This window comes from Pezoporus flaviventris, unplaced genomic scaffold (genome assembly GCF_033815535.1).
Source record: "Pezoporus flaviventris isolate CSIRO_AGI_PZ_B2104156 unplaced genomic scaffold, CSIRO_AGI_Pfla_v1 ptg000021l, whole genome shotgun sequence".
In the NCBI taxonomy this organism is placed as follows: Eukaryota; Metazoa; Chordata; class Aves; order Psittaciformes; family Psittacidae; genus Pezoporus; species Pezoporus flaviventris.
The window spans coordinates 7,271,556-7,293,838 of NW_026892569.1; the positions used below are offsets into that span (position 1 = coordinate 7,271,556).

Here is a 22,283-nt window from a genome sequence, read left to right on the forward strand (position 1 = left end):
GTAAGACTGGCAAAATCCTATGACTGAATTTTATGGGGCAAACAACCCGTTATCTGAAGAAGTTACATTTGCATTTTCTTACCTCCTAGTTTACTTGTTGTATGTGTTCTGGCATCGTAAAAGAAAGAGATTAGTAATATTTCTGTTACCTAGAAAAGATCAGAAATACATGCAGCATTTTCACCCGGTTTTTTTCAAGTCCTCTGTTCATTTTTGTTGTCAGCTTCTGAACCTATTGTAACTTCACAGCAGCATCTCTGCGTTGGTGTGCAGTGGTAATCCTGTTCAGATGGATCTGTGTGTCAGCTTCTGCAGTGGCATTTTCTGCACTTCTCTGTTCTCTTACAAAACTTACTACTTTCTTAGTTGTTGCTACAGACTGACTTGTCCACATAGTGTTTTCCAAGTGGAGAAATTTATCATAAATAGCAGCACTTGGGCGGTATGTTTCAGTAGCATACAACATACATAATAGCCTGGTGTTCAGCTCAGAGCATTTTTTGCTTTCAGTGCCTGTAGTTTTCATGTAGCTCTGCCTTGTCTTTCTGTAGCTTTTCGTGCTCCTGTGCACTTGCTTGACTTTAGTTTGTAAGGGAATGGAAGTTACGTACTTCATTGCTCACTGCCTGCTTTCTAGATTATAACCACAGATCTTCAGGCCTTCATAATCCTGAATAAGACTGGTCAAGTCTTACTCTATTGCTTAGCAGTTTTCAGAGTCTTTTCAGAGTTGTCATGAATGATAAAGACAAGGAGTCAGGATCCAGCTGTGTGGTGGCAGCTGAGCCAATGACTGACATCAGAAACCATGTTGTGTAGTCCGATGTAGCATCATTTTTATGTTCTATTAATTCCATTAAGTTGTAAAATACAGAATTACAGTGCATTATCCATTAATTCCCATTATTAGATCTTTATCCCTCCTTAAACTACAGATAAAGTATCTTAGGTTTTGTTTTTTTTTTTTCTTAGAGATGGCTGTTGCTCAAGAGATTCAGGAAATGACAGATCCTGATTCTGATACGTCTGCCTCTTAGTACTAGTGTGTAAAAGCTGTTCTGAGGTGGAGCGGGTAGAAGGGCACTTGAGTAACCAAATTTGTGACATTTCAATGAGAAGTGTGAGATGCTCTTTTGCAGAGTGTTTTGGAGAGTGTACAGTATGCCGGCTGCTTGTGACGGATGACACCTACCTATGGGTAATACTCAGCTTTTCCTTTCTGTCCCATCTGTTCCATCGCATGGACAGGGCTTCATCTAGGTGCACGAGGGTGGAGTATAGATGAGGGCTGTGTTAATTACTGCTTGGGGAGTGCAGTGTAGGTGGTGTGAGAGGCAGTCACAAGAATGTCAGGGAACATGTGCTTGCCGTGTACTGATCTGTTTTATAGCAGTGTCATTAGGACATGGGATTCATTGTAGGTGATATTCTGGGACCCAAGTATGGTTTTTTGTTGTTTAAATGGTGCTAGGTAAAATAATTCATGTCTTTGTGGTGCTGTTTCTCAGGAAACCATTGTGTGGACTGTATCCATTGCAAGTGTCCAGTTGAACAGCACTGACAGCCTAGAAAACATCAACAGCCATTTGTGATGCGCTGTCTTATGCTGACTGATCTCTGATGTTCTGGGTTAGGACTCTCTGGAAGGTTATTTTTCTTCATGTACTCTACTGACTCAGTACAAGTCCCAAGCTGGGATCCCTTTGTGTTTAAGTAGGATGGAGTGGAACTACAACTCTGAAATTTGTTCTTCTACCTGCTCTACGAGGGCATTTTGAACACGGAAATTAATGTTTCTTTGCTCTTGAGAGAAGGGAAATGGCTTGTTTAATGTAAGAGAGCTATTATGAGTTGGTACGTTCAGATATGTGATTGTGGTCTTGATCGTTGTGCATAGTGACATCTTTCATGAAATCTTCCTTTTCTTTCAGTTTCTAAGATAAGTCTGAAACAGGTGACTCGCCAAATTAAAGAACAGTGTGACTTGGCATTCCTGAAAATGAATCTTTTGTAATGAGTAGCCCTGAAGTGAACATTGTGATAGTATTGGACCACGTGGTTTCTTTTGATCCTGACACCTGCAAATACCTCATTTGCCATTTTGCCCTGTAGCACAGGCTGTCTCAGTCTCCTCACTGTTTTCCAGAGCTGTTTGTTTTCTTCCAGAATGTTGGTTTGTTTTATGTGTGTGTGTTTACTGTCCTTGCATTTTTCTGTGAAGCAGAAGTTTCTAAACTTAGTTTTCTAAAGGTTTGGTTGCTCAGTGATACAAGCTCAGGCCATTAACTGTACGAGAGGCTGGGAGATTGCAAGACCCAAGGTGTCAAGAGGGTTTCTTTCTCCAGAGCTAACAAACATTGTCTGAGGGATTTCAAAGTGCATTTAGTATTCTTCACTCATGCTGGGATCTGGTTGAAGCAACATGTGGTTGTCAGGGTAATGTCTTGAGAGGTGAGTAGCAGCAGAGGTGTGAATTAGGGATAAAGACAGAGGGAAGTTGACAGTTGAGTTGGTAGCAGCTTTGGGTCTGACCTGTGGAAAATGTTCGGGAAACTTCTCTGTAGCATGAAGACAGAGTACTACCCTTTGTCCTCGGGATGATCTAGTGGAGAGACCTGTTAGACGGAGTTCATATTGATTCTACCTGCTGTGCTTCTTGGCAGTGGAAGTAACCTGAGGAAATATGTGTCTTTCAAACAGGTATGAAGTTTGCAAGCCAAGTGAGGACAGCTCGGAGTATGTTACTCTCTCTGTTTACTTTCGGGAGAAGACAATGAGGCAATCCAGCAATACTTCAGGGACTGTGCTCTTTGGTCAGCCACTGTTGATATCTGTGCTGAAACATAAGCTCACTGTGGATCACCTGTACAGTGTGGTTTTGGAGCAGATCAGGTAAGTCATGTCTCTACCTTTGAATCCTATTCAAAGTTCTAGTGGTCACTTATTCAGCTACACTGTAACAGGTTTACTGCATCCTTGGTAATGAGAAGAATTTTCCTTCATTGCATATAAACCAGGATTTGCATGGCATTAGTGTCTGGAGGCCCCAGGGACATTTCAATGTCCTGTTTCTGGGGCTCTGTAAAAGCAGACTGGAAGATAATGCTGGTGACAGTCACAAGGGAAGCTGTCTGCTTAGCATTGCAAGTGAAAACTCGAACCACGTTTTCAGGGCTCTCAGATGGACCTCCATAACTTATTTTTGTCTTTTCCATCTACTGCCAGTAAAATTTGGATCAAGCAGTTGAGAACAGTGACTTACTGAATTGTTCTTGTTGGACTCATTCTGAGAGCTCTTGATCTGTAAATGGTGCTGTATGGGTTGGGTTGGTTTGCTGAGAGGGATTGGGCAGCATAGACTGATGATAGAGAAGGGGTACTGTTGTTCTGATGAACAGTTTTGGTATGACTGTGTGGTAAACATATTCTCTCTTTGTTTAGCCGCTATGTGAAACTCCCTTTGGCAGAAGAATACTCTACCCTCTGCACAGACAAAGGAACCTGCAGTGGCTCAAATGGTGTGGTTGAAGGTAAAGTCCTTGCAACACTGGCTGGAAGCTTTTCAGCACTTGCAGCTTTTTATGAGCATCTGGGTTGTACTGTGTGTATTTGACGCAAGCTCTAGCAGATTGTTCTTTCACAATGATTAAACCACACTGTTGCATAGGATGACTGCATGGATACGGTGAGAATTCTTGTAGACCATTTTCCTTCCAAGTGGTATCAGATGTGCGTAAGCAGCAGCAAGAGAGCAAGGTGTGGTGTACGTTCATCTTGACCAGTGTGAGGAAAGTCCTTGCTTTCCTATTTAGGTGTTCAGGTGCCTCCCTCCAGAGGCAACTCCTTTCCTAATAATGCCCTTTGGCTTGATGAAAACTGGCCTGTTAAGTGATAAAGACAAATTCTGGAGAAATAAAGTGCAAGTGGTGTTTTGTGTTCGTGGCTCGAGAAACACAAGGTCTTGTTCCTAGGTTAGACACTTAAAAGAAGGCTTTTAATGCTGATTGCAAATGCTTCATTTTCCTTTTTGAAGTGATTCACTTGTGCTACTGTGAGTAATAACTGGAACAAGTTAAACGGGAATTTTAAATGGGGAAAAAGAATCTGCCCATTTTTCCCCCAAAATGGAAATGACTTTCCTAGAGATTTACACATTCCCTTCTGTAAAGACACCTGACTGCAACCTTGCTGATTCTCTCTTGGGATGTTTTATTAGGGTGTGCTCTCAGAAGGTGTGATTGTTAACCTAATGTGAACTGAGCATTGTCCATCATGTCTGATGCTGGGATGTAAAGTCCAACACATTACCTGGCATCTGCTAAAGGAAAAACATCAACTTCAAATGTGGTTGGCAAGCACTGTTTTTTGTTTGTTTTTTTTTTGTGTGTGTGTGTCTTTTCATTTCTGAGTAATCAGCCTGTGTTGTAACAGGCTTATGTGAACAGCTGGTCATGTGAGGTGTCAGTCTAAACTTTCACTGAAGCTCATGAATACTGTGCTTGTTTTAAATTTTGGCAGGTGACATTGAAGAGATGGAGCATCAGGATGGTGGAGAGGAAGGCAAGGACAAGCTGGCAGAAGCTGATCCCTGCCACTCTGAGGGTTGTATGCAGGTCGAGTCAGCAAGAGACCTGCAGCCTTGCAAGAAGCAGCATTTCACTTTTAGCCTTGTGAATTCCTCTGGGACCTCTGAGATAAACTCCATTGTAGAAGGAAAGATCTTAAAACTGAATGGTAATTATTGTCTTGCTGTCTTTTTTTTTTTTTCCTCCCCTTTCTCTTTGTTCCTTTGCAATAAATGTTTTGGTGTTTTGTTTTTGTGTTTGTTGTAGCTTTTTCTGCACTTGCTATTGACTGGGATTCTGATACACGGAGGCTACTTTTTGATGAACAGGAGGCACAGGTTGTAGTATGCTCTATTCATAAACAATCTCTATGTGAATGTGTACGGTACTTAAAAGATGACGATAAATAATGACATGTAGGTATAGCTCCTTTAGTAAAAGTTGGAGTCACCAGCATGAGGGATGTTTGCTTTACGTCTTTTAGTGATAAGATACATAGTTCTGTAACTGCTGATCTGTTTCCAGTGTGTTCTGAAAAGTAGATGTTTTAATTTCAAAGCTAAGTAGTCTAGTTCATAGTGCACTCAACAAACCAAACCAACCAAACACCCAAAACTCTAAAGAAACCTGAAGCCAAGTTCACAAAGCCTAATAGAAAGCTCAGTGTTCTTTCTGCCAGAGTCCTGTTGCTCATGTTTTGTAACAATAATTTCTTGCTACTCTTTGGCCAAAAAACCCATCAAAAACCAAATCCCTGAACCAAACCTCAAATCCATCAACTTTGAAGTAAGGACACACTGTATTACTCTCATGGACTGTTTGTACCACAAGAATGAGTGTTTGGCAGCTCAGGATGATTGGGGGGAGAAAGAGGGCGGACGGATGGAAATTAGGCAGCATGGTGAGGTGTGTTCCTGCCTGTGATGTCAAGGATTAAAGACTACATGGAATTGAATAAAGCATTCATCTTTTTCACTAGGCATTTGAAAAACATGGAAGTATGTTACAGCCACAGAAGAAGAAAGCTGTGGTAGCCCTCAGAGACTGCATAGAGCTCTTCACTACTATGGAAACGCTTGGTGAACATGACCCATGGTAAGAGCTTCTGTCTGCCTGCCAGGTTTATTGTAAAATGCCACATTATTTGCCATGGGAATCTGATAATTTCCCTGGTCTGTCCTTTTGTATTCACCTGTGAGAAGCCTGTCAGTTCTTTTAAGTCACTAACTTGATAGGCTGCAGATGTGGGTTAGTGAAAAGCATTTGCTTCTTGCCTTTACTATAAAGAAAACCAAAAAACCAAGTCTAGCCGTGGGCATGTAGCTTCCAAAGATCAAGCAGTTTTTAATTCCCCAGCATATATGTGTCTTCCAGACTGTGTCAGAGGAAGCAGTTGGGGTAATAAAGGGTCAAAGCATGTGGCTACCTTAAGGTTTAATCCCCCTTTATTTTTTTCTAGCTTGAACCAGTCCTGGCCCGCAGATCCTAAGTGATCGAAGTGTGATTACTGTGTGTGCAGGAGATCTTAGGATGTTGCTTGCTAGCTGTGTAAGAAAATAACTTGTAGTAGGTGTTTATTGTTAATTTCCAATTGCATGCTATAGGTGTATTTGCAGCTGTTACCTGTTTGAGCTGGGTCAATAGCAATTAGCAGTGGGACCTTTAAGCCATACTTTTATTTGCAAAAGACTACTGTGCTGTTGAGGCATTTCTTAATGGGAGGCCAGAAGCTTTTCATTTAATGTAGTCTTTCATTTCCTTGTTTGTTACTCCTTCCACAGGTACTGCCCTAACTGTAAGAAACATCAACAGGCCACAAAGAAGTTTGATTTGTGGTCTTTGCCCAGGATTTTGGTAGTGCATTTAAAACGTTTCTCATACAGCAGATACTGGAGGGATAAACTTGACACTGTTGTGGAATTCCCTATCAGGTAGGATTCTTCCCTCAAGTAGGAAGAGCCTGGTTGAGAGAAATCTCCCAGTGTTACTGGTGGGGCAGGCATGTTATTAAAGCTGTAACTGGAACAACTCTGTGTTCTGGGTTTCAACTGCAGTACAGCAGGCATGAGTTGAGTTTGGTGGTTTTTTGCTTTCTTAACCTTAATCAGTTATGCACATCTCAAAGAACACTACTTGCCAGCAGGTGCTGTTTCTTCTGAAATTAGGATAGAACCATGTGATTCTGCTGAACCAAAAGAACTTCTAGAGAGCAAATTTGTTGGGCAGAGCTGCACTTGTACTGAGGATTGCGCAAGTACAAGTGAAAGCCTTCCTCATTCCTTTGCTGCTGCTTGACAGCATCCTGCTGCAGGATGAAGAGTATTCCTTACTACTCCTGTCTCACTTTTCATGCCTATGCAGGGATACTCTGAAATGTATTTTATTCAGCACCTCCCTCTGAATCTTTTAGCAGCACTTGATGCATTTATCAGGACCTGCCCTGTGTGGGAGGGCTAACACATTTTGTCTTTACACTAATAATATCTGGCTGTAGACCAGCAGAGTGCAGCCCTTGTCTACCCATGTGGCTTGTCTTGTAGAGCTTCACAGGTATCATGCATTACTTTTTAGAAAGCACTGGTTACTGGTGTACTGATACTTTTGTTTTTTGTTTCAGGGGTTTAAACATGTCTGAATTTGTCTGCGACCCAAGAGCAGGCTCGTATGTCTACGACCTCATTGCAGTTTCCAATCACTATGGAGCCATGGGAGTGGGCCACTGTGAGTAACTGCTTCTGTGTCCTTTGCACACAGGAAATGTAGGCAAGAGAGAGCTCTGTGAACTGGAGACCTGCAGGAGCCCTTGCCAAGGGTGTCTAGACAAAACTTACCTGTGTTCTGTATTTGGAGATTGAGTCCTTCCCATTAGGATTTGCAGAGCAGCTGGCCAGTTTGTGTAGGCTGCAGCTATACAAGATCTGACTGATGCCTGTGGGACCTTGGTTGTAGTAATCTATAGTGCAGTGGTATTCCCCGGTATATGAGTGGAGTCAAGATTTTTCAACGCCAAATGTGAAACTGTGGAAAGGAGCTTGATTGGCGAGTGCTGGGGAGAATCTTCAGTGTAACCTGTCAGCTCAGCTCCAAGACTTAGCCTCTTGCTCTTAAGCATGCTAGATAGAGGGCAGCTGCTTGTCCAGTGTGGGTGCAGTGTCACAGAACAGAGACTGCCTGCAGCCAAGCAGGAGCTTGCCAGGTTCCTCAGCAGTGGAGACACAAGGTCTGGTGAGCAGGAATTGTGCATAGGCCAGGAAGACAGAGCAGAGGATATGCTTGTCATGAAGTGGTTTACTGTGAGAGGATGATGAACCCTATTCATTTGGCAGTTTATGTGCTCAACTTAAGGGTATGCCACTGTAGAATAGCATTAGCTGAAGAGGGATGTGGTTTGAGATTGGAGATCAGTCACTGAAGTCTTTGTTGGAAGAGACTTTGTGGGACTTTAATCCAGCTTCCTTCTTGAGTCAGGAATCTTGCAAGCACTAGATCAGATCCGTCACCAATGGAAAACTTTCATCTGAAAAATGTGAAAATGCAGTCTTAAACTGCTTGGGAAAGCTCTGGCTCAAAGGGGATGAACAAAACACTGGTTTCTTTCCTCAGTTTCTTTGCCCTGTATCTCTGCTATCAGGGATCAGTCTGGCATGTGGAACACGGTTCTAGATTTGACGGACCGGCTAACATTTTCTAGAAGATGCGTATGTTGATGAGCTAGGTTTGGGGTAGTTGTTGTCAAAGCTGGCTCCTGACCTCCCATGCACAGTCAGTTTGAGTCTTGAGCAGCGCAGCTGGCCTGGCATTACCTGCCAGTCCTCACCGGAGCACTGAGGTGCAGTTTCTTCTCCTGACAGACACTGCCTACGCAAAGAACAAAGTGAATGACAAGTGGTACTATTTTGATGACAGCAGTGTATCGATGGCTTCAGAAGACCAAATAGTGGTGAGTATTTGGCCTGAGGCCAGTCTTGTGTGTGTGCTCAAAGTGTAGTTTCCTGCTTTGGGCATTATGTTTCCAGCCAGGCTGTATGGATTGTTTCAGGTGGTTTTCTTCTTTGTTTGGTAGACAAAAGCTGCGTATGTGCTGTTTTATCAGCGCCGAAGCAGTGAGGAACATACTGCCCCATCTCCTCCCCAAGAAGAGTATGATGGCATGGATACCAACTAAGCATCACCTCCAGCACTCAGCCACCACATTAGCGGTTGCTCTTCTAAAGCCATGCCTGAGGCACCTGAAATTTTTTCTTCCTTCTTGTAGGAGTCAAGCAGAAAATCTAGCACTGAGAGATTGTGTGCTGGGGGTTGCAGAGTAGCACTGGAGAGCCAGGTGCTGATACTTGGGTATTTAGAGGCCAAAAATAATATATATTGGAGCTTCAATAAAGTTATTTTTAAAATCTGGCTGAGCTGTGTGGCTAGAGGCAGGGGCCAGGGCTGAGCTGGGGCTGTGGCTGAGAGTTGCAGCTGAGATTGGGAGAGCACAGCCTGAGCTGGAGGCCAGCTCACAGCTGAGCCTCGTGGGGACCTGGGGAGCAGTATAGGGCATATGATTCTGTGAATCTTGGGGGGGGGTGGGTGTGTGTGTCCTGCTGGCTGTGGTGTTGGTGCTGGGCCATGCTGGTGTCAGGGCAGTTTGCTGCACCCTGCCTGGGAACTCAATTCAAATCTCTGTACATCTGGCCTGTCAGTTGTGGTCTCTGCCATTGTACCTTGGTCACCTTGCGAAGCAGCAAATGTTTCTCTTTCTTGAGACCCTTCACTGATACATCTAAGGCTTTCTGGGCAGTTCTGACTGCCTTTTTTGTGCAAACACTGAATCCTGTAATGTAGCAAACTTTGCTAGAAGCAGATCGTACCTGCCTATAGTATGGTATGTGTTCAGGCTGATCTGCACAGTGACACAGGACACAGCTGCTCTGCCTCCCATTCTTCTGCAGAGAAAATGTCATCTTTTCACGGTTGGGCAACTTCTTTTCATCCACCTTGTGCACCCCTTGCTTCCAGGCTGCTCTGTAAGCACTTTCTGCCTCTACCACTTCTGCTACGATTTGTGCAGTGGCAGTGTTCTTGCCCTCCTTTGCTTGTTTATGTGACTTTTTGGAGCTTTTTCTCCAGCAAAGCTCAGCAATGTGTCCCCAGAGCTGTCACCTGTGAGGATGACAGCCCAGCGCAATGAATTGTATGAGTTTTCAGCCTTTTCTCTTGTGACTTTTGGATCTTTTTTTGACTGCTCGTTCAGCCTTTCTTCTCCTCACTTGAGCACTGCCCTTTAGATCCTGCACCCCATCATCTTCCATGAGGCTGCAGCTGTGATGGTTCTGTCCGAGGTCTCCCTTTGCCTCAGCTGTTCAGTAGTTCCACTCCAGCCTTTCAGTACAACTGACAAATGTTCTTCCCTCTGTCCTCCTTTACCATCTGTGTTACTTGTAAGACACAAGCCCAGCTTCCTTCTTGAATGAGGATCTCTGGTGAGCACTAGATCAGGTCAGTCCTCAGTGAAGAGCTGGTCTTCAATGTCAGAAATGGGAAGAATTTAGAGCTTTAGTCTGTGTTTTTCAGGAAAAGATCCTGCTCAAGGTGGTGAACCAAACAGGAGGGTTTTCCTATTGGAGCCAAGTGTGTTGACAGAATAAAAGGTTAAAACAGGCTACTGCCCTGCTTTTTCCCCAAAATGCATGTTTAGTGCCACTCAATCCTCTGTGCACAGTCCCTGTGGCTGCTTTGCTGACAGTGATCTTCTCTTCTGATGGTCAGTGGAACAGCAATCATCCATTTAACTCCCAGTATTTCAGCTCAGCTCCCTTTTCTCCAGCTCTTGGTGACAAGCCCCATAGGAAGTTGTTGTGTGCTTGTGCCTGCATCTCTGCTGTGCTGCAGCTGAGCAAATCCCAGTCAGCTACTGTTGTGTTCTGCTCTAAGCGATGGGAAAGGAGGAGGGGCACTGAGCAGCCCTTGGCTGGGGCATTGAAAGGTGAGAGGAGGGCTGTCTTAAGCTGGCACACTAGTGTTGTGATCCTCTTCTGTGGAATTTTGCTTTTAAAGCATTGAAATTTAAATTTTGAGGTCCTAATTGCTTCATTGCTTCTGCTGTTCAGGTTTGGGGGTGGTTTGGGATTTTTACAACTCTTCATATTGTATTTCTGTGATTGTTTTTGTTTTTTAACATATTACTGAGGGGAGCTTCTGAAAAGCAATTTTTAAGCTGTAGCACTGCACTGAATTACTCTTATCAGCATGTTTTTGTTCATTTTAACCCTGAAAGAAAACTACATGGGCATTCCAAAATGGGGAGGAGAGGAAAGGGAGGGGAATAAAAGACCTTTTTAAAAGAAAACCTAATCTGAAATAGCTGTTGTTCTCATCCTCATCTCCTCACCTGTGCTGACACCAACAAACACATCAGTGGGGATAAATCCTTGATGCCCAAATGCTGAACAGACTGTTGTACTGCAGAAAAAGTGGCCTAGCTCTTACTTTCTCTGCCCCTGAGCTGGTGGGCTTTGGCTGGTGTGTGTGTGCTGTAATACCAGACCTGTTTTTTAGACTAGCACTTTGTAAGTGGCTGGCTCTATTGTACAAAAAGGAAAATTAAAGAGTGGTTTGCACTGAAACTGGGTTGTGTTGTATTTTCAGCTTCTGTTGTGTGACCTGAGACAGTTGGAAGGTGCCTGGTGCTGCAGGAGCTCTTCTGGCTGGGGGAGGGCAAGTCCTGTGAAACTAACCCCTCCTGCTCTGCCAGGAGGGATTTGAGAGAAAGTCAGCTGTTGCCTGCACTGCTCTGTACACCTTAAAGTTCATGCTCACTTCAGGATTAGCTTTCCTCACCTGTGGTGCTGTGTTACTTGATAACTGGTGCTGTAGCAAAGCCTCCCCTTGCCTTTCTGTGGCACTGTGCAGCCTTGGCTGCAGCTTCCATGTTACTCCTCTTCCTCTGCAGGTCTTAGGGGAAGCCATGTCTTCCTTCTGTCCATTATCTCCAGGGGTATCAGGAGATACTGTCATGGAACCAGTAAATTGAGGCTAAATGCAATGTATTGTTCAAACGCAAAGCTCCACCAACATAGGAGCCTAATAATAGTTGGAGCCTCAGATAGAGTTGGAAGAGCTGTAATGTAGAACAGCAGATGGTAAGCATTGCTATGGAATGCTGACCTCCCCAGAATGGCATGAAACCCATCATGGGACAAAGGGGAAGGAAAGTGGCATCTCTCGGACTGAAGGTGTTGGGGTGTTGTGTGTCAGTGCAGAACAGCTTATGCAGTAACGCTGAGGGAATGAAGTGAAATTCCCATTGCAAAAGGGAGGGAGAAATAACCTGAAACACAAGTTGTATTGTCAGAGAAGCAGTTGTGAACTTTCAGAAAAGAGGTCTTTGAGGCAGAAAAGAGCATCTCTGAGCTCAGGCTCCAGTTCAGAGCGGGGATGAATTTGGTAAGAACAGAAAACAGACTGTGTTTTAGTCCTGGGTCAGCTCCTGCTTTGAAGAGGGTGTGCAATTTTACCCCCCAAAAAAGGCTGGGAAATGTAGAGGTTGGGGAAAATAACAGCCAAAGAGTATGAAAGAGCTTCTGTTTAAGCATTTCCCCAGGTTAGGACTCTTTCCCCTAGGGCAGAGAGATCTGAATAGCTCCTGCAGAAGGACAAGCCAGAAGTTGCTTTCTGTTCTCTACAGTCCCAAGTACTGCAGTCCCAAGACTGCAGGAGGCTTAAACTGAGGTGTTTATTTTCCCCACCTGACACAGTAAGTAACTGAACAGGGACCATAGGGAACAGCCAGGCACCTTTGCTGGGTGTATATCCTGGCAGGCAGGAGGGCTCTGTATAGAAGAGTCTGTAAATGGACTTGGGAGGGATTAAATTAATGGGGAAATAGTCTGTGTATTTGCTGCCTCTGCACAGAAATGCCGCCTCTGGCTCTTTACTGCCCAGAGACCTCTCAGGAGCTGCTCTGCCCAGGGCTGAAAGCAGCAAAGACGGGACTAGAAGTTGCCCCTGTGACCACCGTTGTGTTCACTAGCAGATTGAGCAGGGCAGGTGAAAACAGCTGGGATTTTGCATCACTGGGTGCAGGCTCAGATACGAGAGGAAGGTGAGCTGTCCTGTGCTTTGCTGTGAGCAAGTGGTGAGTACCTCCCTCTTGCTTTTGTTTTCTTCTGAGAAAGCTTCAAACACCAATTATTATTGCAACAGGAGAGTACAGAGAGGAAGGCCAACTACTGCTTTCAGAAACTGAATCCTTGTGCTTCTGTTGAAATGTGTTACGTTGTCGCCAGGTCAGTTTTGAATTGCTAACACGATGTTCAAAAGCAAGTGATACCTAGCTATGCCTTTGTTTAAACAGTTAAAACCAGAACCATGGGCACTAGTGCCCCTGAGACATTTTAAGTTCTTTAAGCAAGCTTTTCTTTGTCTGTTAGAAATGTTAGATCTTTTCTCCAGCATACATTTCCCACGAAGAGAAAGGGAATCACAGCTAGAACCCACATCAAGAGCCTTTGGCTTAAATACAACATCCTTAGTCCTGTGACTCAAATCAAAGTGAGGTAACTGCAGTTCTGAACGTGTTTTCTTTTATTCCCAGCCTTTCTAAAATACATTATGTAATTTTAAGTAACATATTTCTTTTCAAATTACTTTTACAAGAAGAGACAAAAGCATATTCTCAAATTCAGAAGATGGAGGTCTGAAGTTCTTCCTTAAACATGCCTTCAAAATGGAGGTCTTTTGCCATGAGCTCTTCTTCTACATCTTCTAAGGCCCACTGATGATCAGTCAATTCTAAAGCTTCCCATTCCGTCTGCATTGACAATAAACAGAGGAAGAGAAAGAAGAGCAACACAGCGCTACAGTAGTTACACAAGAACTACACAAAGCAGTGCTTACCCTAAAAACTGCAACGAAACCCAAGTTCTGTTAAAAACCTGGCAATCCTGCCAGCTCCCTGAAATCAGTGTTTTATGCTTAATTGGGTATTAGATAGTTGGTCAATACAGCATAATAATTAGAAAAACTACATTATCTGCTTTTGGAAACCCTCTAACCTGGAATTTTTCATTTCTTCTAAACAGCTGTCTCGAAACAGCCAATTCTGTTCTGGAGACTCAAGTACTTTGTGGTTAATTATTTAGTGCAGAGACATTTGATAAAAACAGTTACAGGTCAAAAATTCTGCAACTGATCACAGACTTCATGTGCTTCATGAGACTGTTCTCCAAGCAACTCTCTCCCTGAACCTGCAGTGCTTTATTCATTGCACCAGGTTTTCACAGCAGCCCAAAACCAGAATTTCATCCTAAATATGAGGATCATGTCCCCTGCTACTTATTTTCCACACAACTTTTTGGGAGTCAGCTTCTGTTTTGGAACTAGATCTCGAGAGAAATGAAAAAAAAATCTTCCTCTGCCAAAGCAGACAGTGGCACATGAATTCACCTTTTGCATCAGGAATGATCAGGTTTACTTCAGGATACTGGGGCTCTGCCAGACCCAGGGCAAGCTCTAATTTTAGGAGTAGTAAGCCAGAGCAATTCCCTTACTTGACACAGGAAGAGGCCAAGTTACATACAGCCTACCATCCTGCAAGTTCACAGCAACTGGGAATGCAAGGGGGAATATAGTACCTTAAATGCTTTGTTAGTATCTGCTGGCATGGCCATTGCTGCCCCTGTCATTTGTTCTTGCATCACCCTGGACTGATCTGCAGCTGCAAAAGAGAAATGAGAGGCTGATTTCTGTGTCATTTAAACAGCAGGCTCATTTATAACTATAGGAAGTTGCAGAAACACAGACAATACAATACTAATGTGCCAGAAAGAGTTCTCGCAAGATGTCGTCTTCCCACCCCCTACATCTCAGCTAAATTCACCATAAATATGCAGGCAAATTGAGGAAAACATGGTCTTCCACATTCCCAGTACCTCCAGAAACAGTATCTGTCCTGCGCTGCATCTAACATTAAAAAAATCTTTCTGTTTTTCCTTAAAACTGATACTTACTAAAACTAAAAGCAAGCCTGAGAGCAAAATGTCTGCATATAGATTTGATGTGAAGGAAAACATGGGTCAGTTACCATGGAAGTTCATGAGACGTTTGCCAACAGCTGGTACAGAAGATTTGGATACCTGCTGCAGGTGTGTCAAACCTGGCCATAACCTGAGAGTAACCTCACAGATGTGCGAGAGGCTTTCAAGAGCTTTTTGGCTGGAAATTTAGAAATACTTCCCCAGCCTCCCTCAAGAAGTCATTCCAGGGAAGGAGAAACAGCTCTTTCACAGAAATTATGGTGTCTTACCATTATCTTGGCCCAGGATGAGCGTATAAATGCTTCTGAGTCCAAACACATTCAAGAAGTACCATGAAGCAGAGCTCACCCTGATAAATCAGAACAAGCATGGTTGATTTCAGCTCAAAGCTGGCTTGTGACCTCGTTCCAGAAGCATGCACAGACCATTCAAGGGTTATTAACACATTCAACATTTTCCAAGTGATGGTTTGACCTTGCTTGCTGAGGACGTGGCTTACCAGGACGCATCTAAAGTGAGCAGCTCAATTCCCTGCTGCAACATTGGCTTAAAACGCAGTGTCAGAGGAAATGGGACTTTTGCTGCAGGATGAAAAGAGCCCAGTTTCACAAAGTGATGCTACAAAATTGCAAAGCAAGTAGATAGTGCTTTTATTAAATCTAGTATTTGTATGCATTGCATTCAGACTACATCAGGTTAACAGGTACTTTTGAAAAAACTCTAGTTCTCTATTTGTATTGGTATGAAAAGACTTTTTGAAACTGAACCCAATGACCAAACCCTCACAGGTAGTGTTTCAGGGGAATGTCTTTGTTAAGGCAAAATGTACCACCTAAACAGTAGGAAAAAAAAACAGAACTGTCCATTTAAGCAAATATTTTTCATGTGTACATCCTGCATTACACAGTAACCAACTCCCAGGACAGATTGAGAGGAAAATCTACTATATCAAGTTGAAAGTTTAGGCAGTTTTAGTAAACTTAAATACTGGATTTGTGACTACACTTGTTCCTGAATATATGAGCTGTTTTCTTGTGACTGTGGCCAGTACTCTGAAAACTCCTTTTCCTCCTTTTGCTATGAGGCAGGAGAATCAGTGCAGCTCACAGAGTAAATAGTGGCAGTACCGAAAGCCACATTCACGCTGCTTCCAGTCGACTGCTTTCAGATAGAGGAACAAATCTTTGATACAGCCCAGACCCTCGAGATCATCATCAGAAACACACCAGACGTGTTAGTCCAGATACTTACTTGTGACAAATCCTGAAAATGTCATGTTGATCCAGCCACCGATGAGGATCATAGGCAGAACATTGGTTACATTCCCTTTCATCATATCTGTCAGCATGGTTGGATCTGCAATCACAGATTCGATGTGTAGCAGCAGTGTATCACAATAACGGGAAACATTACTTCACCAAGGTCAACTATTTTAATTAAGAAACTGTGTAAGAGGTAACAGTCCTGTCCCACCATCTATCCCAGATCTATGGGGGCTGCTGCTTTCAAAAGGGTGGTGTGTTTCCTCCCATGTCTGAGCTCAGCTGCTGTGTCTGTGTTTGACTCCATCCCTTGCTCCAGATCGCTGAACTTGCTTGACCTCTCTGTAGGCAGACTTAGCTAAAAAAGGGACAACTAACTATCTAGCTAGTATGCTGCTGAGGTCTTTGGCCACATTAATAAGTTGCATCCGTTTAGAGAAGGTCCTGCTGGTGCAAAAAGCTGACATAAGGATATGAGTGAGAGCAGGACTTCCCGTTTCTGGCAGCACTGAGGTACTTGTGGTCTCATGAAATGCTGCAGGTAGCTGAAGGCTGAAGTTAAGCAAAATGAAGCGACACGTTGCTACCAAAGAGAGGATCTCACTCCCTCCTCCTCCCCAAAACCCAGTGGCACAGTCCCACCCTCTCCCTCACATCCTCTGAGCTCTTTGCATAGTTGATTCACCTTCCTGCCTTGGTAGAAAGTTAAGAGTTTTTCTGTCTGGCAGCATTGATGGTACCTTAACGTACCTGTCATTGGTGAAGGAGGCACTACCTTTCTTTTCGTTTTCTTAAAAAATCCATCCTCTGGGTTATTAAAAAAATATTTCCGGGTCAGGAAAGACTGAAAGCACCAGAAGAAATGACAGGACAGAAACATTATTTCTTGTTCGGACATGCAGATATCTGACGAACTCTTTCACAACACATCCATCTTTCTTGGGGATGTACTTCACTGCCCCTATGCTCTAAAGCTACTCCTGTTTCCCTGGCTCCAGAGCACCAGCTCTCTTTCTAAAATTCTTAACTCTAAGAATTATTTAAATAAGAATCTACGTTAATTAACGAGCTTTGAGTGCTTTCTGCAAAGTTTTTACTGGTTCACCACTGATACTGACTGGTACTTTGGACATCTCCATTCCCTCCAAGTGACTTCTGAATTTTACAATATAGATATTTGGCAGCAACTGAGCCAAGATGAGCAACTGAATTTTAGTTCAGCAAGCACTACTGCTGACATTGTACGACTACCTCATTATCCCAAGCTTTTATTAAATCTCTATATATCTGTTGGCAGACACTAAACATAACGGACTGGATACAGATTTCATTGTAGCATGCAGTTAAAACATGGAGTAGTGGAAGCTAACATCAATACGAGAGAAAAGACGTGCAGTGGTCCTGTGACCATGTCTCCTGGTGCATCTGCTCCCGGCTGCACTTCCAGACACTCCTGGACGGGGAGATCCCCAGCCGGGCCGGCTGATCCCGTGGGATACGCAAGAACACCTCGAACCACGGCCCTCCACTGCCGCGGCTGCGCGCCTCCGAGTTACCTCTGCGAAGCACAAAGCCACCCGCGCCTCTCCCTACCTGTTTGGGAATGTATTTTCCATTTTCCCGAAGGACTCTGCTCCGAATCAGGACTTGGCTGGAAAAGAGGCAGGTCTCGTTAGCAGCGCGGCCGCAGGCGCCAAAGGGCCCAACTCTGTCTCCTCGGCGCACCGGGCCGGGCCGGACCGGGGCACGGAGGAAGGGGCAGGGGCCCGGCGGCGGCGCTGACCTGTCGGACACCTGCTCCTGCGTGAGCCGCTTGTCGCTCTGGAGGAGGATGGACACGTAGTGCCGGATCATGCCCACGAAAAAGGTGATGAAGACGATGGGCAGCACCACCCATAGCCGGATGTTGGAGTCCAGTAGCAGTTCGGGCTCACTCATCCTGCCGGTACCGACACTGGGCCCGGCTCCGGCCGCCACCGGGCCGCCCGCCCCAGGCCTCTGCCTCGCTTCCGCTTCCGGGACCAGCCCTTCCGCCGCCGCCGGAATGGACGTCATCGCGTGCCGGTGGCGGGAAGCGCGGGCCGGTCTCCTCAAGGAGCCGACTCCGGTGGCGCGTCCCGCCGAGGCGCAGCTCTCCGCAGGCGGAGGCCTCTCCCACCGAAGCTGCTGTGACGGGCCGAGGGTGCCTGAGCCTCGACGTGTCCCTGCCCGCCCTGGGGTCTCCCTGCTCTGCAGTAAACACCGAAACTGCCTAAACGTTTGGGCACGGGCACGGGCACGGGCACAGTAAAGAGCTAAGCGCTCCGCTCTTTCCTGCCCCACCCGTCTGCTCCTCGGGCCCCGAACAGCTGCTGGAGGCTCATCGTGCATTTTCTTTTAGGTTTTAAAGGTGAGTCAGGCTTTGTTATTTCCTTTCAACCACCGCCACCCACCTGAAGAGGGCAAGCTGGTGGAGGTCTGTGTTGACAGAGCTGACCTTGCAGTTGGTGAGGAGCACGGGGGCCAGCTAGTGTGGCTGGGCAGGCGAAGGCCACGCTGCTTTTCAAAGCCAAGCCTTGTTTTATGACGAACTGAATTTTAGAAAAAGTGATGTATTCTACTATGTAAACATAACAGCTCTAAAATCTCAGTCTCAGCAGTAGAAAAATGTGAAAAATGCGCCAGTATTGGTTAACCTGGCAATCTGCCTTTCTGTGAGCAATTTCTGAAGCATTTTCCTTCACTATTCACTGACACATTCTAGATTTGCTTGCAAAAATCTGAATTAAAGTTACATCTGCTTTGCTCACTTGTCTTTTTCCTGCATTTTTATAGGCAACGACAAAGGTTTTGTTACCATGGTTTCAAAAAGGAAGCTGTCAAAAGCTGAGGTTTCTGGAGAGAATGGCAAGGCAGATCTGCCGACTAGGTCCTCAGGTATTATCTTATCCAGAAGGCCAAAATGACAGTTTTGGTGATGCCAATTGTTAATGATGCTGTTGTTTTTTAAATACTTAAAAGTCACAATAAAACAACACTAAAAGCAGTGCTGTATCTTTTCTTAGCCTCTCTGTTCTCATAACTTTGTTCATTGTTTGCTGTCTTGAGCTTCACTCCCTTCAGAGTCTGCAGATTAATCTCATCTGATCAAAAATGATATCTGTAAATCAAACCATGATAACCTCTCTCTGTAGCTGAAGCTTTAGCAGGTGGGTTGATACTCAAGAGGGGGGTCCAGTGGGAGAACCTATATCAAATTTGTGCTTTTCAGGCCAGAAGAAAGTATGTGCTCATAATCTGTTGGTGGGTATGTCTCCCATGGGAGTATGCCACTACAGGTGTACCTTAGCTGTCTTTAGCTATGGATCACCTAAAGGGGTAAGAAATGTTCCTTTCCGGTGACATGCTGCAGGGACAACTGCTTTACAGGATCTGTGCATTGGCACCTGAGTTGGGTAATGACCGCTGTCAAATAGCAGTACAGTTGGTTACTCTGGTCCCATAAGTGTTTTCCCTGTGTTCCTCGAGTTTCTTACCAGAAAGTTAATTTTTAATTAGTTATTTGAAGGGTCCTTGTTATTTTTATTGCAAAGTATATTTGATGTAAAGTGTCTTGTTTTCTCAGAAACAAAGAAGTCGCGGATTTCTGCCCCTGGTGAAGTGGAGACTGAAGGAATATTTGAAGAGCTCATTAGAACATCAGGAATTGTACTGAAAGCTGGGGAGGGACAGAATGAAATAGGTACAAGTTTAACACTTGCTCTCTCTGCTTGTGTCTGAAAACCTGCAAAGATGACTGGTACAAAGTCAAGATGCTTTTTTACTTGCAATGCAAAAATACTTGAGATAGCTTGTTCCAAAGTTCAAGCAAACATACACCTGGCCTCTTGTTTGTTACATGCCTTTTGAATTACACAGTTCCTGCTGAATTCAGTGCATCACCTAAACTCATTATGGCAACTTTTTGGGTGTATACATGCAAAGTCAAAAGGCTTTTGAAAGATTATTTGGGGTATATGAAATAAGATTAGACTGCATCTGTGATGAGTAGTGAGTTGCAGAGGCAGGAGCCTTGAAACAGGAAAACAAACATGTTGCCTTTTAGCTTGGGCAAGGCCCTTGAAATTTGTGTATTAAGCCTCTTTAGTGCTATGAGCTACTCTAAAGACAGACTGGAACAAGCATAAGTGGTAATGCCGTTCAGGCTTTTGCTGACAGGACTTCTCAGTAAAACATATGCAGAAGTACTGGCAGGTGGGCCTGAGAGCTTGTACTCAGTGTACCAGTTGTTACGATGTTGTATGGTCTGGTTCTTTATTTTCTTTTTAAACTTTCTCCTTAGCTGTGGATCAAATGACTTTCCAGAAGAAGCTCTGCCTGGCCCTGGAGAAGCATCCAACTTACCCAGGCGTGAGTAGCGGACTATGCTTTGGCAGGAGCCAGCTTTAAAGCTGCTTGCTGTGTAGCAAAAGGTGCAAATGCAGCTACCTGTTTATGCTAGTCCCATACAAAAGTATGGAGCACAGCAGTATATCTTGAGTTTCTGTGGTCCAGGTTCTCTAATTTTGTCAGTGTTGCTGTTCCAGTCAGTTGGTCCCATTGTCTTGCTATTCTGTCTCATCTCAGCTGTTAGGTCTGAACAGTCAGAAAGAGATGACCTGCCTGTGACTTTGCTAAGCCAGCCTTGATGTGCGTGCTTGTGGTTTAACCTGGCAGGTAGCTAAAGAGCACACAGCCACTTGCTCACTCCTTGTCCCAGTGGGATCAGGGAGAGGACTGGAGGGAACAAAAAAAAAAAGCTCAAATTCTTGGGTTGAGATAAATACAGCTTAATAGAACAAAAATGGAAGGGAAAATAGTGACAATCATAAAAAAAAATGAAACATACAAAATAAGTGATGCACAATACAGCCACTCGCAACCCACTAACCAATGTTTAGTCAGTTCCTGAGCAGCAGCCTCTAGCCAGCTTTTCCCCCCCCATTTTATATGCTGAGCATGATGCCATATGGTCTGGAATGTCCCTTCGGCCAGTTGGGATCAGCTCTCTGGGCCGCGTCCCTTCCCAGCTTGTTGCAGCCCCAGTCTGCTCGCTAGTGGGCTGGGGTGAGGAGCAGAAAAGTCTGTGACTCTGTATATGCAGCACTCGGCAACAACTAAAACATCTTGTATCAGTATAATATCAACTTAGACTAAAGCCAAAGCACAGCACTGTACCAGCTGCCAAGAAGAAAATTATATCGGCTGAATGTTCCAAGATTGATTTTGCACAATTCCAAGCAAAAGTTCTGTACTTCCACCATCATGCCCTGTCAAAGTAATTCATTGGCAATATTATTCAATAGTCAGAGACTCTTAAGAGAGAAAAATCATTTACTTATCTTTCTAGTAGAAGTTGTGTTTGGTTTTGTGTTGGCTTGGAGCTGGCAGCATTAAAACTGCCAGTGTGATATTCCTCTCCAGTCAAGCCCAGTGTGAGAATCCTGAGGCCAGTGATTTGATTTGCAAATCAAATGCTGCAACTGCTTTTTGGGTGCAGTTCTTGTTACATCAAATGTTGCTGTCTCAGCTGAACAGAAAGACAGGCAAACCTCTTTTAAATGAAAGTAAAATATAAGACTGTTGCTTTAGAGTTACTTTGTAGAACAATTGGTGTTTCCTTTTGGAAATGGTTAAGACTAGAGTTCATGTATTATCTAGCATTCCTTCCAGCCCAGTTTCTGTGTGTCTGCAGTTCCCTGGCTAGCTCTTCCTTGTCCTCATCATCTGTTCCTAAACCACAGGAGTTGAGGGGGTTGTCTTTTCAGGAAGTGGATAACTTCTCTGTGTTTTGCAGGTTCTGAAGCTATTTATTAGCGGTTTGGAATCTCACATCAAGGACAGAAACCAGTTCAAGAACTGTCTCTTGCCCTGTGCTCCCACACAGACCGAGGGGTCAAGGTCAGAGAACATGTGTTTTGTCTTCTCCTTCAGTCAGAGCCAGTGTCTAGTTAAATGCCATGTAACATTGAGCAGAGTGCAGGGAAAGACCATAGCTCCAGCTGATACACAATGAAACTTGTTTCTTGTGCAGAAGTAGCTAGTGTAATACACTGCTATTCAGCAGCAGTAAGTTTAAAGTGATAAGTCAAGGTATTTACTGGCTGCCTGTTGCATGTGTTGGTCTCTGTGGCATTTTACGGCAAGAATCAAATTCTGCAGGGGAAAAACAATTTGACAAGGCTGGTAAAGGTCAACTGGTTTTTGACAGTTTTTCCAGGAGAGGCAGCTTGACCACAGACGCTTTTGCATTTCCATCTCACATTAGTCTTGTAGAGAGTAACCTTGTTGAGAGCTGAAGGGCAGTTTTAAGTGTGTGTGTGTATGTGTAGTGGGAAGAGCTACAGCCTGTTCTCCAAACATGTTTTGCCTTGGATGACATGGTCTAGGGAGAGGTGCCCCTGCCAATGGCAGGGGGG

At 44.4% G+C, this 22,283-nt stretch overlaps 3 protein-coding genes and 1 long non-coding RNA gene across 8 annotated transcripts in view; 2 read left to right on the forward strand and 2 right to left on the reverse strand.

Annotated features, from left to right (window-relative positions):
• The window catches only part of USP4 (ubiquitin specific peptidase 4), a 35,473-nt gene extending 26,694 nt beyond the window's left edge, over positions 1 to 8,779 (forward strand). For 3 of the 5 annotated variants that reach the window (XM_061455857.1, XM_061455859.1, XM_061455858.1), the window contains 9 exons: positions 2,701 to 2,892; positions 3,442 to 3,530; positions 4,519 to 4,734; positions 4,833 to 4,903; positions 5,545 to 5,660; positions 6,347 to 6,496; positions 7,183 to 7,286; positions 8,417 to 8,505; positions 8,629 to 8,779. In XM_061455857.1, the coding sequence (XP_061311841.1) occupies positions 2,701 to 2,892; positions 3,442 to 3,530; positions 4,519 to 4,734; positions 4,833 to 4,903; positions 5,545 to 5,660; positions 6,347 to 6,496; positions 7,183 to 7,286; positions 8,417 to 8,505; positions 8,629 to 8,730 (1,129 nt within the window). In that variant the 3' untranslated portion in view covers positions 8,731 to 8,779. Of the gene's footprint in view, positions 1 to 2,700; positions 2,893 to 3,441; positions 3,531 to 4,518; positions 4,735 to 4,832; positions 4,904 to 5,544; positions 5,661 to 6,346; positions 6,497 to 7,182; positions 7,287 to 8,416; positions 8,506 to 8,628 lie in introns of those variants that run through there. The other 2 variants (XM_061455860.1, XR_009743825.1) reach the window with 2 other exon arrangements.
• The window catches only part of LOC133270559 (uncharacterized), a 985,299-nt gene that overhangs the window by 11,764 nt on the left and 951,252 nt on the right, over positions 1 to 22,283 (reverse strand). The gene's annotated exons all lie outside the window — the stretch shown is intronic.
• EMC3 (ER membrane protein complex subunit 3) lies at positions 13,111 to 17,859 on the reverse strand. Its single transcript, XM_061455833.1, has 8 exons — positions 17,630 to 17,859; positions 17,440 to 17,497; positions 16,597 to 16,690; positions 15,836 to 15,940; positions 15,084 to 15,165; positions 14,854 to 14,933; positions 14,183 to 14,265; positions 13,111 to 13,359 (listed from the first exon to the last, which is right to left on the reverse strand). Exons 1-8 carry the CDS (start codon positions 17,782 to 17,784, stop codon positions 13,231 to 13,233), a joined length of 786 nt encoding a protein of 261 aa, XP_061311817.1. The 5' UTR covers positions 17,785 to 17,859; the 3' UTR covers positions 13,111 to 13,230.
• The window catches only part of FANCD2 (FA complementation group D2), a 39,547-nt gene continuing 35,914 nt past the window's right edge, over positions 18,651 to 22,283 (forward strand). Inside the window, exons 1-4 of the mRNA XM_061455877.1 lie at positions 18,651 to 18,762; positions 19,451 to 19,567; positions 20,168 to 20,235; positions 21,662 to 21,765. Of these exons, the coding sequence (XP_061311861.1) occupies positions 18,684 to 18,762; positions 19,451 to 19,567; positions 20,168 to 20,235; positions 21,662 to 21,765 (368 nt within the window). The 5' untranslated portion in view covers positions 18,651 to 18,683. The remainder of the gene's footprint in view (positions 18,763 to 19,450; positions 19,568 to 20,167; positions 20,236 to 21,661; positions 21,766 to 22,283) is intronic.

Excerpts from the sequence above, each read along its gene's own strand:
- EMC3 (XM_061455833.1), bottom strand. The coding sequence starts at position 17,784 with ATGAGTGAGCCCGAACTGCTACTGGACTCCAACATCCGGCTATGGGTG. Across the intron at positions 16,691-17,439 it reads GAAAATACATTCCCAAACAG|TCTTTCCTGACCCGGAAATA; the intron begins GTAGGGAGAGGC and ends TGGTGCTTTCAG. Across the intron at positions 14,934-15,083 it reads CTCACTTTAGATGCGTCCTG|GGTGAGCTCTGCTTCATGGT; the intron begins GTAAGCCACGTC and ends CTGATTTATCAG.